Source organism: Microcaecilia unicolor, unplaced genomic scaffold, assembly GCF_901765095.1.
Source record: "Microcaecilia unicolor unplaced genomic scaffold, aMicUni1.1, whole genome shotgun sequence".
In the NCBI taxonomy this organism is placed as follows: Eukaryota; Metazoa; Chordata; class Amphibia; order Gymnophiona; family Siphonopidae; genus Microcaecilia; species Microcaecilia unicolor.
The window spans coordinates 350043-366485 of record NW_021962969.1 but is presented as its reverse complement, the minus strand read 5'-3'; the positions used below and the strand labels follow the sequence as shown (position 1 = coordinate 366485).

General features: G+C 44.0%; 2 protein-coding genes across 2 annotated transcripts in view; both read left to right on the top strand.

Annotated features, from left to right (window-relative positions):
- Positions 1–16443, top strand: part of LOC115458699 (calpain-5-like) — a 145936-nt gene that overhangs the window by 77003 nt on the left and 52490 nt on the right. The gene's annotated exons all lie outside the window — the stretch shown is intronic.
- LOC115458698 (olfactory marker protein-like) lies at positions 2814–3290 on the top strand. Its single transcript, XM_030188526.1, has one exon. The coding sequence runs from the start codon at positions 2814–2816 to the stop codon at positions 3288–3290; it is 477 nt and encodes a 158-aa protein (XP_030044386.1).

The following is a 16443-nucleotide window of genomic DNA, read 5'->3' as shown; positions in this document are numbered from 1 at the left end:
TTAAAGGTATAGTCGCCTTTGAAAAAACAGCTTAGAACAATCTTCTACGGCGGACATTAGAAAACATCGTGGAAAAACTTTTCAAAAAACTTGAAAAAACCTAAGAGGGGATATAACAGAAAAAACTTCCCCATTGGATATATGTATTTAACCCTGCAGGTTCTATTGTACCCAATGTGAAAATCCAATAAGTTTCACGTTGTAGAATTCTTCTATTGAAATCCCCTCCCCTTTTCGGGGGGAGTACTTGCTCAACTACCATACATTTTAAATCTTCTATGGTATGCTCGTGGGACACCCAATGATGAACTAAAGGTGCTCCTAAATTTTGAGCATTTATGCGTGAGTGATGTTCAATCAATCTTTCATGTAAGGATCTGGTTGATTTACCAATATAATATTTGCCACAAGGACACAGGGACACAAGGACGAAGAAGGAATTCCAATATTTAAATAAAAAATCACCAATTATTCCAGTTTTATATATCCTGCCTAAAGTACATAAAGATCTCTTGAATCCTCCGGGCAGACCGATCATGTCCTCCCGTGGCTCTCTCCTTGAACCTCTATCTGTGTATGTGGACACGTTTTTACAAGATTTTGTTAGAACTACCCCAGCGTTCATTAAAGATACAACGCATTTTCTTAACATTCTACAAGAATTGCGGTTACCTGATACCCCGATTCTAATGGCTACTTTTGACATCAAGTCCTTATACACTATGATTCCACAAGATGAATTATTAAATATCATCTCTGATATTTTAAATGCTCGCCCTAATCCACATCAAGTCCCCACCAGTTTCTTATATGAACTGGCGGAGTTGGCATTATGCAATAATTTTTTCAGCTTTCAGGATGTGATGTATATGCAAAAATCGGGAGTGGCGATGGGAGCCACGTTTGCGCCCACCTTAGCAAATTTATATATGGCAGCTGTTTACTTGCTAATAATAAAAAGACGCCGTCGCCATTTTCTAGTTTTATCAGAATAAGCCAGCACACACGAATGCCTGGGGCAGAAATCGGGTAAGCCATCAGCCGATTTAGGAAAAGTTATGCGAATATTTAGAGAAGTTAAAATAATGGGGTTAAGGTTTATATGTAAGAGACTTGATTCCTTTTTTTCTTGTTCTTTTTCTCCTTTGTCGACAGAACTGGTGTCACTCCCCCTTGACAAAGTCAATACGAAACGGGAACCTGTCGGGGTTTTAAGAGCGCACCAATCTGCCTAAGATAAGTGCAGTGTGCATTATTGAGAAGTACATGTAAAAAAAGCAGTGTAAGTCTTTTTTTGTTAATATAATTGGGATGGTGGAGGTCGAGTCAATGATTAAGACATCAACACGTGTAATGGATTCACCTATTGAGTGAAAGAAATACCACCATGTACTATATATGAGACTCTCCTTCACTTTAGTCTAAAAGTATATAAGACTATCATATTTGCATTTACACACTCTGTGAACATTTTTTGATATTTCTGGGATAAGCAGCATAAAATGTATTGTACTGTTTGGGATCTTGCCAGGTACTTGTGACCTGGATTGGCCGCAATTGGAAACAGATGCTGGGCTTGATGGACCTTCGATCTGTCCCAGTATGGCAATAATTATGTGCTTATTTATATATATATATACTAGTAAAAAAAGGCCTGTTTCTGACACAAATGAAACGGGCGCTAGCAAGGTTTTCCTCGGCTCCCCTGCAGCCACCCATGTCCAGCGACCCTCCTCTTCCCCTGCAGCTACCCACGTCCAGCAGCCCTCCTTTCTCCCCTGTCCCCCCTCCAGCCACCCATGTCCAGCGACCCTCCTCTCTCCCCTGCCCCCCATTCCAGCCACCCATGTCCAGCGACCCTCCTCTCTCCCCAGCCACCCATGTCCAGCGACCCTCCTCTGGACATGGATCAGCTGTGAGGCATGTTTTTTTTTCCCCCGGGTTCTAAAGTTGACATCATAATGGCTACGGTGATGTCAGCCTGATCTACGGAGCCTAGCAGACCAACTCGGAATGAGCCACGGTCCCAGGCAGCAAGTCAGAACGTTGGAGGTGAGAATTATTATATAGGATATGGTCATGGATTTGATATACTGCCTTTCTGGGGTACAACCAAAGCCGTTTACATTTATTATATGCAGGTACCTTCACTGTCCCTAGTGGGCTCACAATCTAAATTTTTGTACCTAGGTCAGTGGAAAGTGAAATGACTTGCTCAGGGTCACAAGGAGCCACAGTGGGAATTGAACCCAGTTCCGCAGCCCACTGTGCTAACCAAAAGGCTGTCCTTCATTTGCAGAACAATTTGACTCGGATTCTCATTTCTACTGCTTAAATAACCCTATACTGGTGATGTAACTGTATTTTTTAAATTATTTTTCCATGAAATTCTCTAGACGCCCTAGAATTTTAAGAGATGTCCATAAACAGTGGCATTTGGCGCTGTGATTTATCACAGTCTGCTCCACGCTATCAGCGACCCTGTTGAAAAAGTCCTTGTTTAAATACAAACAACTCCCCTTGCCTTCTGCTCAAAGTGGTTGCTAAGGCGATTGACTTCACAGATCTCCTCCCTGTAGACTGTTATACAGGTGCCTGGTATCTGTTCTTAATCTCTAAATTAGTGGAGAGGACACCCAGAGGAACTTCCCTACAAAAGCACCTTGCGTCAGTGACCAGGGTTGCTTAGCACCATATGGAGCAAAGGAGGGGAGAAGAGTTGGTTGCAAGATTTCACTTTGCTGGGTTATTCTGTCCTGTGTGAAAACTTTGTTCACTGAGGAACCTTGCCAGTGAGGAGTCGGGCAGCAGGTATGGCAGCTAATCCATCACTGCTGGAGCTACCTTTCGTGGAAGATGTCCAGCAGACCAAGTGCATGCGTCTGCGGGTCCAGAGCCTCCAGCAGAAGAAGGAGAGGCCTCAAGATGGCGAGAAACTGTTGCAGTCCAATGAGTACATCTACCATTTGGACTTTGCTCAGCAAAACCTCCGCTTCCTGCGGTGGAAAATACAGCTGAAGAAGCCCGGAAAGCTGACAATAACGGGAACGTCGCAGCACTGGACACCCGACCTCACCAACCTCATGACCCGGCAGCTGCTGGAGCCGCATGGAATCTTCTGGAAGAAACCAGGTCAGCAAGAGGTGGAGTGCAATGAGGCGGATGCCCAGGAGTTTGGAGAAAGGATAAGTGAGCTGGCGAAAATTCGCAAGGTGATGTACTTTATGTTCACCTTCTCGGAAGGCGCTGATCCAGCCAGCGTGAAGTGCTCCATTAGCTTCAAAGTTTGATTTCTAGCCACCGTCACAGCGTTTAACCGGGGGGGGGGGTTGAGGAGGGGGGAGGAGGAACTATTATGTTATAGTAAATAATGCCACAGAAATCTGTAGAAAATCTTTATTAGATGCTTATGCAGTATATTTTTCACACTATTTACAGAGCCTTTTACCCAAGTAAATTTATCCTTCACGAAACCTTCAACGGGAATAACTTTGGGTTCCCAAAGTGTGAACTTTTAGCCACATTAAAAAGGGCATTCATGTGGGTAGGATGTGTGTGTGTATGTATGTAGGACAATCTGTGCACAAGGACTCCCCTCCCCCTTTTTTTTTTGTCCTGCATAAAACGAGGTGCAAAATCTGCATGGATTTTTATAGCCGTGTGCCCACATAAGCAAATCCTTGAAGGGAGTCTGCGCATGTAATCTGTTTGAAAGTTACCTACTAGATTGGACTTTATACCTGTGTGGGCTACTGAAAATTACTCCAGAATTTTTATTGCTTCTATGAAGAAACTGTCCACTATAAATTTAGGAGCTTTACATTCACTGGCCTGTATAAACCTTTGGCTGTGAAGGTGATTGTCCAAGCCATTCTGTTGATGCATCCTAAATAATGTTTTTTTTTTTTAGTTTAAGGCAACAGTAGGTCTTTGGTAGTCACGTGGGGAATTCCATTTGCCTCAAACTCGGTGATTGCCCTTAATTTGTATTGAAAAATTCCATCTCCAAAGCTAGATGGTGAACAGTTCCGTAGGTTGAGTGTTAATTCCCTCCACCCACCCTCACCAATCTGTTAATGACATGCAAGAGAAAAAAAGAAACAGATTACTTTTTGTAAACAGAATCAAACTTTGGCTTCATCTGGCTCTAAAACGATGTATTTTAACAAGTGAGAGCGCCCCTAACGCACATGTAAACAATGTGAGATGATGTACATCTCCGGAAAGCACCTGCATTTCTGTCAGTGGGGCAGAAGCTGAACGATCGCAGTGTGTGTGTCTGTAAGGTTATTTTGCTGGGCAGTTCTTGGCTCTGAAAGTATAGCAGTAATGTGTCTGCACTCTCTCCTGTGTAATGCAGACAGGGAGACTCTGGGACGCAAGCAGGGAGCTACTTTAGTAAAGTTGATCCTGCAGAAGTGGTGATGTGCATTGCATAGGGAAGAGAGGTTTCTACCGTTGTGCTCGTTTTACAGCAGCTATATATCAAAGACGTAGCTCAGAATGGCTTCATTATGCAAAAATGGGTATTCTTTTAAACAGAGATTATCAACAGGTGGTTTATGAAAGGCAATGTTTTAACTCAAAGCATATGTTAATGAAATCTGCCATAACAGCAAATATCCGATTATGGGGATAATTTAATGGCAGCACTAGTGATGCTATTATCGTATGTGTTTATTTAATGGGTCCTGCTGTAGATAGCACGTGCTAATAGCATTGGCATGCATCAACTGTTATTAAGAGGCTCCTGTGACTAGTGCTAAGCTGGAGGTGTGCTATGGTATGTTGATCCCCCGTTCACATATACCCTACAATGTGGTATTGTATTTATGAGGTGACTTCGGGGCTTATTCTCAAAGCATTTAGATTTACAAAGTTCCATAGCTTACTATGCGGGGCATTTTCGATACGATGTCTAAGTCCAATTTTGGACGTTTTCCCACAAAGGAAAACGAAAAGGAAAGGAAGTCATTTTCAAAAAAAGAAAAACGTCTAACTTTTTTTTTTTTTTTTTAAATACTGTTTTGAACAAGGTTTTTTGTGATTTGGACGCTTTGTTTTTTGAGCCATTTTCGAAAAAAAAAAAAAACACGAATAGGTGCAAAACGTCGAGATTCGTGCCATTGGGATGTAGGAGGAGCCAGAATTTTTAGTAGACTGGTCCCTAGACATACCAGGAGAGCAGTGGGGCAGTGGACTTCATAAAATGCTCCCAGGTACACATCTCACCTTTGCTCCCTTATCTTGTCCCCTGAGCCCTCCAAAGCCCACCCAAAACCCACTGTCCCCCATTGCACATCACTACAATAGCTCTTATGGGTGAAGGTGGCACGTATATGTGGATTTTTGGTGACCTTGGGAGGGGGGTCACAGTTTCCACCACAAGTGTGACAGGTAGAGGGCGATAGGGACCTGGGTCACCCACTGTGTACTGCACCGAACACTACACTACTCCAGGGACCTGTATGCTGCTCTAATAGATCCGGCTTTTAACATCTGCAGCTGTCATAGAGACTGGTAAGTCATATTCGTATTCACATTTTTTGGGGTGGGAGGGGGTCAGTGGCCACTAGGGGGGGTATTGGGGGGGTCACCCCTGATTTCCTCCAGTGGTCATTTAGGGCACCTTTTTGTGCCTTATTTGTTCTGAAGACGGGTCTAGACCAAAACGTCTTGGTTTTAGTCCTGGACGCAATGCATTTTTACTAGCGAAAAAGGTGCCGGTACTCAAATGCCAGGCCACCCTTCAGGGGTGAGGTGATCACTGAGAGACCCACCCCACAATAGCCAGGCCCCCTGAAACCAGTCACAGAATCTATGACAAGGCAGAATTGGTGTGTTGAGCCTGAGCTCTTTCATTAAAACTTGGGGTCCGTGGGACAATTTTAGAAGACAATGGAAAAGGTGCTGGTACTCAGTACCCCCGAGTACCCCCCCCCCCCTCAAATAAAGCCCTGCCTGAACGTTTTAATTTTGTTCCATTATGGCTGTAAAATGACCAAGTGTTAGGCACGCCCTAATCCCGCCTTCAAAACACCCCCAACACGCTCGTGCCTTCTGTTTCGAACGCACTTCTGATGGACTTCATTAAAAAAAAACACATCTAAAAATAGTTTTTGAAAATACTGATTGGGACATTTTTGTGACAAAAATGTCCAAATGCTACTTTATGCCACTTTTTAGACATTTTTCTCTTTCGAAAATGAGCCCCCGTGTAACTTTGTAAGTCGAAGTGCTTTGAAAATACATCTGTATATGTTATAATTAGGGCTGTACTGAAGATTCGTATTCGATTTGATTCGACTCCAAAAAGTGCCCCAAATACATTATTTTGTATTCGGCTGAATGGTGATTTAAATTAGAAAATGAATAATTCAGGGCTCCACTGTGCTAAATCCTACTGAAATAAACACTTGATCTCTGATTTCACATTGCTTCTTTTATAATTTGTTATCTTAAACCTCAATGCTCGTTATTTGTATTCGGCCGAATAGTAAAATATGCTATCTGATACAGCTCTAGTTATAATACAGTAAATATTGATGAGGAATGAAACATAAGATCAATAAACTGTATTTAAATCCAAAATATTTCACTGAAACTCCATGTGGGTAGAAAACAAGCTTATCTACTACTTCTACTACTATTAAACATTTCTATAGCGCTACTAGACTTACGCAGCGCTGTACAAATCTCCCACACTTCAGCAATATTTCTTATTCAATTATATCAATGTTTTGTTATTTAATTATAATGGGAACAGAAATGTGCTGAGGTGAAATTCTGTCACTGGCAAAAAAAAGACCTGAAAATATTTTTTTGTCCAAAATAATTTTGAAAGACAAAACGTAACTTTTTCAGTGTTCCAACGGCTCTGTCAGTCCACCCAGCTTTCTCGGTCTGCCTCAAGGATGGCAGAAACAGGGTGGATTTGAGAAAACATGCATTCACACATTGAGGTCTGTTGAATCCCCTGAGGCAGCGGCATTTTTACTTCGAAACGCTGGCCATTGTCGGAGCAGACCGAGAAAGCTGGGACACTGTTATGTACAAAAAATATTTTCAGGAGATTGTTTTAGTCAATGATTTCATTTCATGTGAACGCATTCCTGTCTAAGAAGTTTCTGAGGCAAAACTTTTTTCTCATATTATAATTAAACTAGTAAACAAAGGCCCGTTTCTGAGCGCAATGAAACAGGCGCTAGCAAGGGTTTCATGGCTGCATGGCTCGTCGCTGTTTTACCTGGTTCGGTGCGTGCACCACTGCTGTTTCCGTTGTAGCTCTGTGTGGGTGGCGGTTTTCGTGCCCCGCCCTCGAGGACGGAGCAGAGCTACAGTGTAGAAATCCGGAGTTTGTGGCCTGAGTAGATCGTTGGAGGTGAGAATCTGCTCCACCCTCAACGTCATAACGTTTGACGCGAGGGCAGGGCCCAGAGACTGTGATTTTCTTGGCTTCAGAGCTTCGAACATACGAACCTTGGCTTCAGTGACTTCAGCAGACAATAGAACGTTGAGGGTGAGTTTTATATATATAGATATTGTTGATATTATTGAATAAGAAATATCGTATGGAAGATAACCTTCTTTTCTAAGCACATGGAGTTTCAGTGAAATTATTTTGGCTATATTTTATAATATACACATATATTTCAGTCATCGTTATTTAAGTTGGGTTTGATCATCTCCACTGAAAGTTGTATGCAGGGGCTGTAGTGGTCCTTGAATGCACATTCCAGTTCTTTCCTTTGGAATGAAAGTTTTCATGTTTGCCACAAGCGGCACCAAGTAGGGTTCTTACTCTCATGGACTGCCAACAGGGGGAGCTGCTTCCATCTGAAGAAAGGACCCCTGTGGATCACCAAACTCATCCATGTGTCTAGTTTTCGTGCCGGCTCAATAAAAGGTATCACAGCCTTGAAAGGATCCTGTTATTCAGTGCAGAATTATGGAAGGATGTGATGATCGGAGCGCCGTGGCAAAGAAGTTTCTACTGCAACTGTGTGTGAAGTCTTCAACTTGACTTTAATCAACCCGTCAAATCATTCCAGGTCTCCATTTCTATTGAACCCCAATGAAGGGGTTGTATGATGATAATGCTGAAAGATTTATCCACAATCCGTTGTTTCTAAATGCGTTAAATATATGTTGCAAGCATTCTATAGGAATTTGTATCTGTGAGAGAAATGTATATACTATTATTTTCTATAGTGTGCAAATCACTGTTAAATGTGTTTTTATCTCACAGCTTGCTTATTCAGCTTACATTTGTGCTTTATAATAAATAATATGAATTGCAGCACAGTGTTTTAGGATCCTGTCCTTTTTTAAAAAATTTACTCTCATTATTAAAGACTAGGTAAAAAGGCCCATTTCTGACAGAAATGAAACGGGCGCTAGCAAGGTTTTCCTCGGAGTGTGTGTGTTTTACAGAGTGTGTGTGAGAGTGAGTGTGTGATACAGAAAGAGTGAATGTGTGAGTGTGTGTGACAGAGCGAGAGTGAATGTGTGAGTGTGTGTGACAGAGAGAGTGAGACTGTGTGCGAGAGTGTGTGTGAGAATGAGAGTGTGTGCCAGGGGCCCCCTCCCTCCCAGTTTCAGGGTCCGCACCCCCTGCAAGGTCCAGTGTCCGCTCTCCCTCCCTCCCTCCCTCCCTCCCACCCACCCAGCTCCAGGGTCGTTTCCCCCCACCCCTCCAGTTTCATGGTCCCCCCTCCCTCTATCCCAGTTTCTGGGTCCGCCTGGCCCCCCTCTAAGTTCCAGGGTCCGCCCCTCCAAATTCCAGTGTCCGCTGTCCCTCCCTCCCACCCACCCTGTTCCAGGGTCGTTTCCCCCCCCCTCCCTCCCAGTTTCTGGGTCCCCCCTCCCTCCATCCCAGTTTCTGTGTCCATCTGGCCCCCCTCCAAGTTACTCCCAGCGTCGTTGCCCCCCCTCCCTCCCTGTTACAGGGTAGTTGCCCCCTCTCTTTCCCTCCCCTCCAGCCACCCACCTGCAACGTGGTGAAGCTGACTCCGTGGCTGAAGTGAAGGGGTTTTTTTTTCTTCATGTTCGTCGCTCTGTCACTATCTCTGTCCGCCCCGCCCTCGTGCCTCTGATAGGTCCGCCGCCCTCGACATCAAAACGTGATGACGTCGAGGGTGGCGGACCTATCAGAGGCGCGAGGGCGGGGCCGACAGAGATGGTGACAGAGCGACGAACTTAACGATCCTAATGAACCCTTCACTTGAAGCCAAGGAGTCAGCTTCAGAACGTTGAAGATGCCTTTTATTATAGTAGAGATAAGACATTTAAGCTGCAGAGTATAATCTGGGAGTTTTGACTGATGTCAGAGTAGTCGAGGAGAATGTTGGTCGTTTTCAGCCTTTTTCTTTCCTTGGACTGTCATATCGCCTTGTCTTATATGTTTAAAAACCAGTCCTGAAAAGCAAATGATTCTGTTGGAATACTGCGGTCTGTTCTGGTACAGGGGGTGATCACCTTTATTGACCTTCACTGGGATGTAATGGGAAGAGATGTAGAGCTTAGGTTTCACCCTTACTCTTCAGAGAGATGGAAGGGAAAATGTAGACCAGATGTCCGAAAAACTACGCCTGCAGGCTAAAATTGTGGACATGTTTTCCCCAAACTACTTTGTCCTATTCAAATTTGAATCACGCCCATCCTTCTGATGATCCTACCACTGTTGTATCCTACCAGGTCTGCGGCAGCAATTAAGGAGTCAAAAAAAGGAAAACAAAAAGCTTCCACAGAAAGTCAAAATAGAAATAAAATAGGGGTGGAAGTCACCAAATTGCAAATGTTTAAGACGTATTTATTTATTACATTTGTACCCCGCGCTTTCCCACACAATAAAAGTCAATAAAAGACTTGAAATAATGTCCAAAAGATTGACAGTCTTGAACATTTGCATTTTGGTGACTTCAACCCCTGTTTTCTTTGTCTGCAGTAATTAAAGAAACACTACTGCATCCTGCTGCCTCTGATTCAACTTCCTGTTTTCCCGTGGGAGGCGGAGTGCAGCAGACTCAGGGAAGGTCCAGGGCTCATGCTGTAGTTTCTTTCATTTCTGCTTGAGAGACAGTGGAATGCATCAGGAGGAGGAGATGAGATTTGAAGGGATCCTTTAATCTGAGGGGGAGGGAAGAGGAGAGCGACTGTACCCATGTTGGGGGGAGGGGTGGGGGAAAAGAGGGGAATACAGGGGATATACTGGACCACAGGGTAGGAAGGGGGATGAGAAGGAAAAGGGGAGAGATGTTGGACCGCATGGAAGGAAGAGAGGGGAGATGCTGGACCACAGTGGGGAGGGGAAGGCGAGATGCTGAACTGTTGTCCTTTATGCCAGAAGTCCTTAAACTGCAGACCAGAATTATAAATACATTGCACTGCGGGGCAAGAAGGAGGAGGTTGGACTTATCCTTTGGCTCTAGTATTCCCCCCTCCCACCCACCCCTTTCCCCCAGCCACTCAGCAAACTCGCCAATTCTGAGGTTCTTTTACTGACTTGAAAGGTCCAATGTGGCCCTCAACCCCAAAATTTGGGGACACCTAATGTAGAGGCATAGGTCAAATTTTCTCCAGAACCTGGATCAAAAGCTAGCTGTTAGGTGGCGGTGTTGTGCTAGGTCTTCTTTTCTTCTTCTGCATCTCCAATCAGGTCCACAAACCGTATCTCCATCATGGCAGCCCTGCAGTGGAGCATCCAACTGACCTTGGACAGCCATGTTTGGAATAGTGTCATGAACTGTATTATATAAACTAATGGATGATTTGGTTTGTGCCACATGTTACATTATGTATGACATAACCACCAACATGCACCGGTGAGGTAATTTGTGATGTGAATGAGCCTACAGAGGGGCTGATGTATGTTTGAACGGCTCTATATGGAAAACGCTTGCACTTCTGCTACCCTTGCAATACCTGTTTCTTGTGCTGTCAAGCTGGCACCTTCCACGAGCCATAACTTCTGATCTGCTGAACCGTAGACAGAACCAAATTAGATTTTGAATAATCACTGACCCATTTTTCTTTGTTTTGCCCAGGGGTGTCTAACCTCGCTCGTCAAGGGCCGCAATTTAGTCAGATTTTCAGGATTTCCCCAATGAATATGTGTGAAATCTATCTGCATGCACTTCCTCCATTGTATGCAAATTGATCTCATGCATATTCATAGTAGAAATCCTGAAAACCCAACCCGGCGAGGGCCGAGGTTGGACACCCCTGATCTAGCCTTTGTTTTCACTTCGAGTAGCCCTTTGGAAAACAGCATTAAGCAAATCGTTAATGCTTAAGTTGATGTACACATAGGCTAACTCTAGTTTTGCAAAAGAAAATACAGCCATTCAGTGGCAGTACACAGATTCCAGCTGGGAAATGGATCCTGCCGCCAAACAACCTGAAACTATCATTCTGTATCTGCTCCCTTGCTCTGGTCTATCTATTGTGTGTTCTTCGTGCATTTGTCAGAGATGTATATAGCAGTGGCGTAGCTACGTGGGGCCTGGGCCCCCTAGATTTGGCCCTGGCCCCCCTGCCGACGATCCCCTTGAACCCCCCTCCCGTCGCCACCCGCCCCGCCGCTGCATCAGATACCTTGTTTGCTGGCGGGGATCCCCGAACCCCGCCAGCTGAAGAGAGTCTTCTGTTCTTCAGCGCCAGAGTAGCGCCTTCGTTCAACGAAGTTCCTGGTGCGATCAGCTGTTTCTGATGCCTTACGTCCTGCACGGTGCAGGATGTAAGGCGTCAGAAGCAGCTGATCGCACCAGGAGCTTCGTTCAACGAAGGCGCTACTCCGGCACTGAAGAAGGACTCTCTTCGGCTGGCGGGGTTCGGGGACCCCTGCCAGCAAACAAGGTATCTGATGCGGCGGCGGGGCGGACGGCGAGGGAGGATTGGTGGCAGGAAGGGGGTTCAAGGGGGTCGGCGGCGGGGGGGTCCAATGTGGCGACTGGGGAGGCGGCTAAACAGTGCCCCCCCCCACACCTCAGGCTCTGGCCCCCCCCTTCCCGGCGAGGTCTGGCTACGCCCCTGGTGTATAGTAGAAGTGCTTGACTGCAGATATGGCCCGTAAATCCCTATTTACTTACGTGATCACTATCATGTTGGTCCCTATCATCCCTTTCACAAATAAAAGTGTTCTGTACTTATCCTAGGCTTCCCTGAATTCTGTTAACTGTTCCTTGCACCCGCCAACATTTCTGTGAAGACGTGTAACAAAAAAAATGATCTTCTGTTTTGATACTTGCAGAGTGCATATCAGATATACACATCCATGTACAGAGATGGCGGAGGGGAGGGGGATGCAATTGTCCTACTGTCTGCAAAGTCCATGGGAGCCTTTTACCTACAGATTTGTAGTTGACGCTAAATCACGAACATGCTTTCATAGCATAGAATAGGCTAAGAAAAAAGTATCCATGTACCCTGGCACCATCACATCTACTAATATTTTTTATTTGTTTCAATTAACGCATGTGCTTTTGGAAAATTTGGTTTGCTTGCCTTAGTGAGGCACCATCGAAATGTGAAGATGGGTTTCCAGCTGGGGGACAGGAGAAGAGAACTGTTCTCTCGCAAAGCTGAGCGGGAGTCCTCTCTCTACAATCCTGCCAGTGGGTGGTGCTGTTTCACTGCCACATTTTCAATAGCGAGGGACAGGCAAACTCTGCGGGATTATTTATAGGGAACCTACCCGTCTCTAGCCATTGAAAAAAACAATATCGAAACATCACCCCTCACTTCAGTTGGAAAAGAGATGAGCAAGAAGCTGGCAGTTGAGCTGTTGTCACATCACCAGACAACTGTTTCCCAGAGCTGTACCAATGTCATCTGTGAAAGGTGAAGCTGCACAGGGTGTCAGTACAGAGGGTCCCAAAAATTGGTCCTAACCCACCAACTCCTCTCATTGGCGGTGGCAAATTGGGCCGGGGGGGGGGGGGGCGCACAAAGGGCACATTGATAACTCTGTACAGTTCTGTGTATTCCTTGTATTTGCTCTTGCACAATGGTTTGTGTGACACACCCAGAACCTTACAACGTTCATCCGTTTTTATTTGATGAAAATTTGAACAGGTAAAAATAAATGCAACTTCTGGAAACTTCTGCTCTGATCTGCTGAGGGCGGCACCTACATGGTTTCCATAGTGACCAGGTTATGCAAATGAACCCAGTTATTTGACAGATTGTCTACAGATACATCTGCTACATAGTCATAGTGGATGTCCTTGTGGCCCTCAAGGCCTGGCTGCAAGGGGGATAATCTTGGTCTAGCTAAAAAAAAGTTACCAGAATATAGTATAGTAATAGTTATAGGCAGGTTGCATAGGTAGCATGAAGCTGCCTCGTGGTTTCTCAAGCAAGCTGCTGGCATTCTAAAACTGATTGTTAGTCAGTGGCAGTGTTGCCAGGTGGGCGGTTTTCCGCGACCCGCCGCGGGAAATTTTTGCCCGCTGCGGGTTGCGGTTTTTTGGGCTTCTTTTTTGTCTTTTGGGCGGTTTTTTAGGCGGTTTTTTCAGCCGCGGGGGCGGGGTTAGTGACATTTTGGGCGGGGTTAGTGATGTTCTGGGCGGGGCCGATGACTGCGGGGGCGGGGTTGATGACGGCGGGGGCGGGGGTGGGGATGTCAGGGGCGGGGTTTGAGTTTGGGCGGGTTTTGGGCTGGATTTAGGCTGGTTTGGGTGGGAAAAAAAATTTTCCACCTGGCAACCCTGGTCAGTGGGGTTGGGAATTTTCCTGAGAGAAGACGTGGATGAATGAACATCAGAGTGGAAGTGTAAATGGTTAAAACTGGTTTAAGTTTGAGCTGACCAGAGGACAGCGTGGACAGTAATTTATAACAAAAGTTACTGGGAGTGTGTGAGAGACCATGAGAGCAACTATGAATTTTTAAGTTACTAAAGCATGTAAGCTTAAGTATGAACTAAGTCTGGAAAAATATGAGGGGGGTCTTTTACTAAAGATTAGGTTGAGTTATCTGCAGCAGGGTCCATTTTATTCCTATGAGCCCTGATACAGATAACCCAAGTTAATCTTTAGTGAAAGACCCCCTGAGTGTTGAAAAGTCTGGAATAAAAGAGCCAACTTGAGGATGGAGGGCTCTGTAAGTCTGTGATGATTTTAATCAGAAGGTTGATGAAATACATATAATTTATATTTTAAGTTTTGTAAGGTGAGGGAAAATTCTGAACTTGCATTTGCTCTCCACTAGTTTAAAGCCTGTGTAGAAGTCGACCACTTAAGCTGTTGTCCGTTAAAGACAGTGTCTGTGAAAGGCTAAGGTGATGGAATTTAACAGGGAGAATTACAAGTCTAAAACTTAATGTTGGTTAAGAAGGATATGAATTTAACTTGACTGACGCCTATGTTTACTAAGGTGCGCTATGGGCGTGTTAGCGTTTTTAGCGCACGTAAATGGTTTACACGCGTTAAATGCTAACACGCCCATAGAAATCTATAAGTGCATTAGCGTTTAACATGCCTTAAATTTAAGGGCACGTTAGAAATGCTAATGCACCTTAGTAACTATACCCCTGAATCTTCCAAGCTCTTATTTGCAATTAGAAATTGTGTATGGAAAGAAACAACAATTGAAAAAAAAAAGAACAAGTGTGGATATCAGAGTAACTGGAAAAATTCTGGTTGGCTAGTTGAGAAAAATACTAATTCATTTCTGTCACTAGGTAGCTAGACACACAAATAGAGACAAGAAAAAAAGGACACAATAAAAAGAGAAATGCACAGACATAGGGAGATTTAGGGTTTTCTCTTTTGATTTATTAAAGGCAGGGAGTAGGTACCAAGGAGAAGAAAGAAGAGAGATGACATCTATTTGGACAACGGTCTCTGGAAGATCTCCTCCTGGCACCCAAAGTATAAGAGAGCACCCCGAAAGAAATAAGTAACTGAATATTAAAATTTGAGGGTAAACCCTGATATTGAGACAGAGAGAGGGTGAATAAAGAATACTTATGTGATTCATTGTCTTAAAGAGGTGTCTGAGTAGTGGAACCTGAAAACAAAAGGATGAAAAGAAAATGTGAAGTATTGAGTTTGTAGTTGAGTTTAATTGAGTAATTCTGTAGAAATGATCTAAATGAATAAGTGGAATACTTAGCCAAGTATGAACCTTTTTAAGAGTTATATTCTGGGTTTTGGTGTTGTGTAGAAGCGAAACTAAAGTTCTATTAAAAAACACACACACACACACACTAATTTGAATTTCTGTTTGAAACACCTAATTGTTGCATAAACTTGAGCAACTAATTACAACTTTAGTACTTTATTTTAATATTTAAATATTTTCTTGTTAAGTTCCTTGGCCGATGTTGTTTAATTGGGGAAACAACCATGACAATGATAACATCAATTTTTATTAAGTGTAATATCAGAACATAAAAATAGCCATACTGGGTCAGGCCAATGGTCCATCTAGCCCAATATCCTGTTTTCAACAGTGGCCAATCCAAGTCATAAGTACCTGGTAGAAACACGAAAAGTAACAATATGTCATGCTACCAATCCCAGGGCAAGCAGCGGCTTCCCCCATATCTATCTCAATAGCAGACTGTAGACTTTTCTTCCAGGAACTTGTTGAACCCCTTTTTTAAACCCAAATAACGCTAACCGCCGTTACCACATCTTCAGGCAATGAGTTCCAGAGCTTAACTATTCTTTGAGTTGAAAAATATTTCCTCCTATTTGATTAAAATGTATTTCCATATAATTTCGTTGAGTGTCCCCTGGTCTTTGTACTTTTTGAAAGCGTGAAAAATCAATTCACATCTACCTGTTCTATACCAGTCAAGATTTTGTAGACCTCAATCATATCCCCCGTCAGCTGTCATACTCCCACCACCAGGGGGTTTACACTCAACTCCTCTCTGCATTGTGGGGGTAGTAATGTGCACGTAGCACCTGCAGTCATCCCCTGCAAGGTTAGGCTGGCAGTATTTTCTGCATCGACCACTCTTTAGGTTTCGAATACTTCTCCATCAGGTTTGCCTCTTCTTGGAAACAGAGAGCCACTGAGTTTTTTTATTTTTCTTATTCTTGAAGGCTGCTACAGGTGCATCTTTTATTTTGTACCTCAAGTACTAGGAAAAACAACAATCTGTATCTTGTGGTCTTAGGGGCCCTTTTACTAAGCCGCGAAGGCACCTAACACAGTCATTTTGTCATCCTTCATGGTTCATGTCCTGGGTGCCAGCAGAGACGTAATTTCACCATCTGAGAAGGTTAGCAATCTGCATTTGTGGTCCCTGGTAACGGCTTTTTGAATGTTAAAATAGTATTTTTCACCTCATATACTCTAGAGAATAATCAAAGGATCTAATGATAAGTGCATCATAGAAAAATATCCAGGATAAATTAAAAGTGATATTTGAGAGATGAGCGGCCCTTGAAAATCCATTAGCAGACACGTGTAGTGATACAAGAGACCAG

Coding starts and splice junctions, on each gene's coding strand:
- LOC115458698 (XM_030188526.1), top strand. CDS start 2,814: ATGGCAGCTAATCCATCACTGCTGGAGCTACCTTTCGTGGAAGATGTC.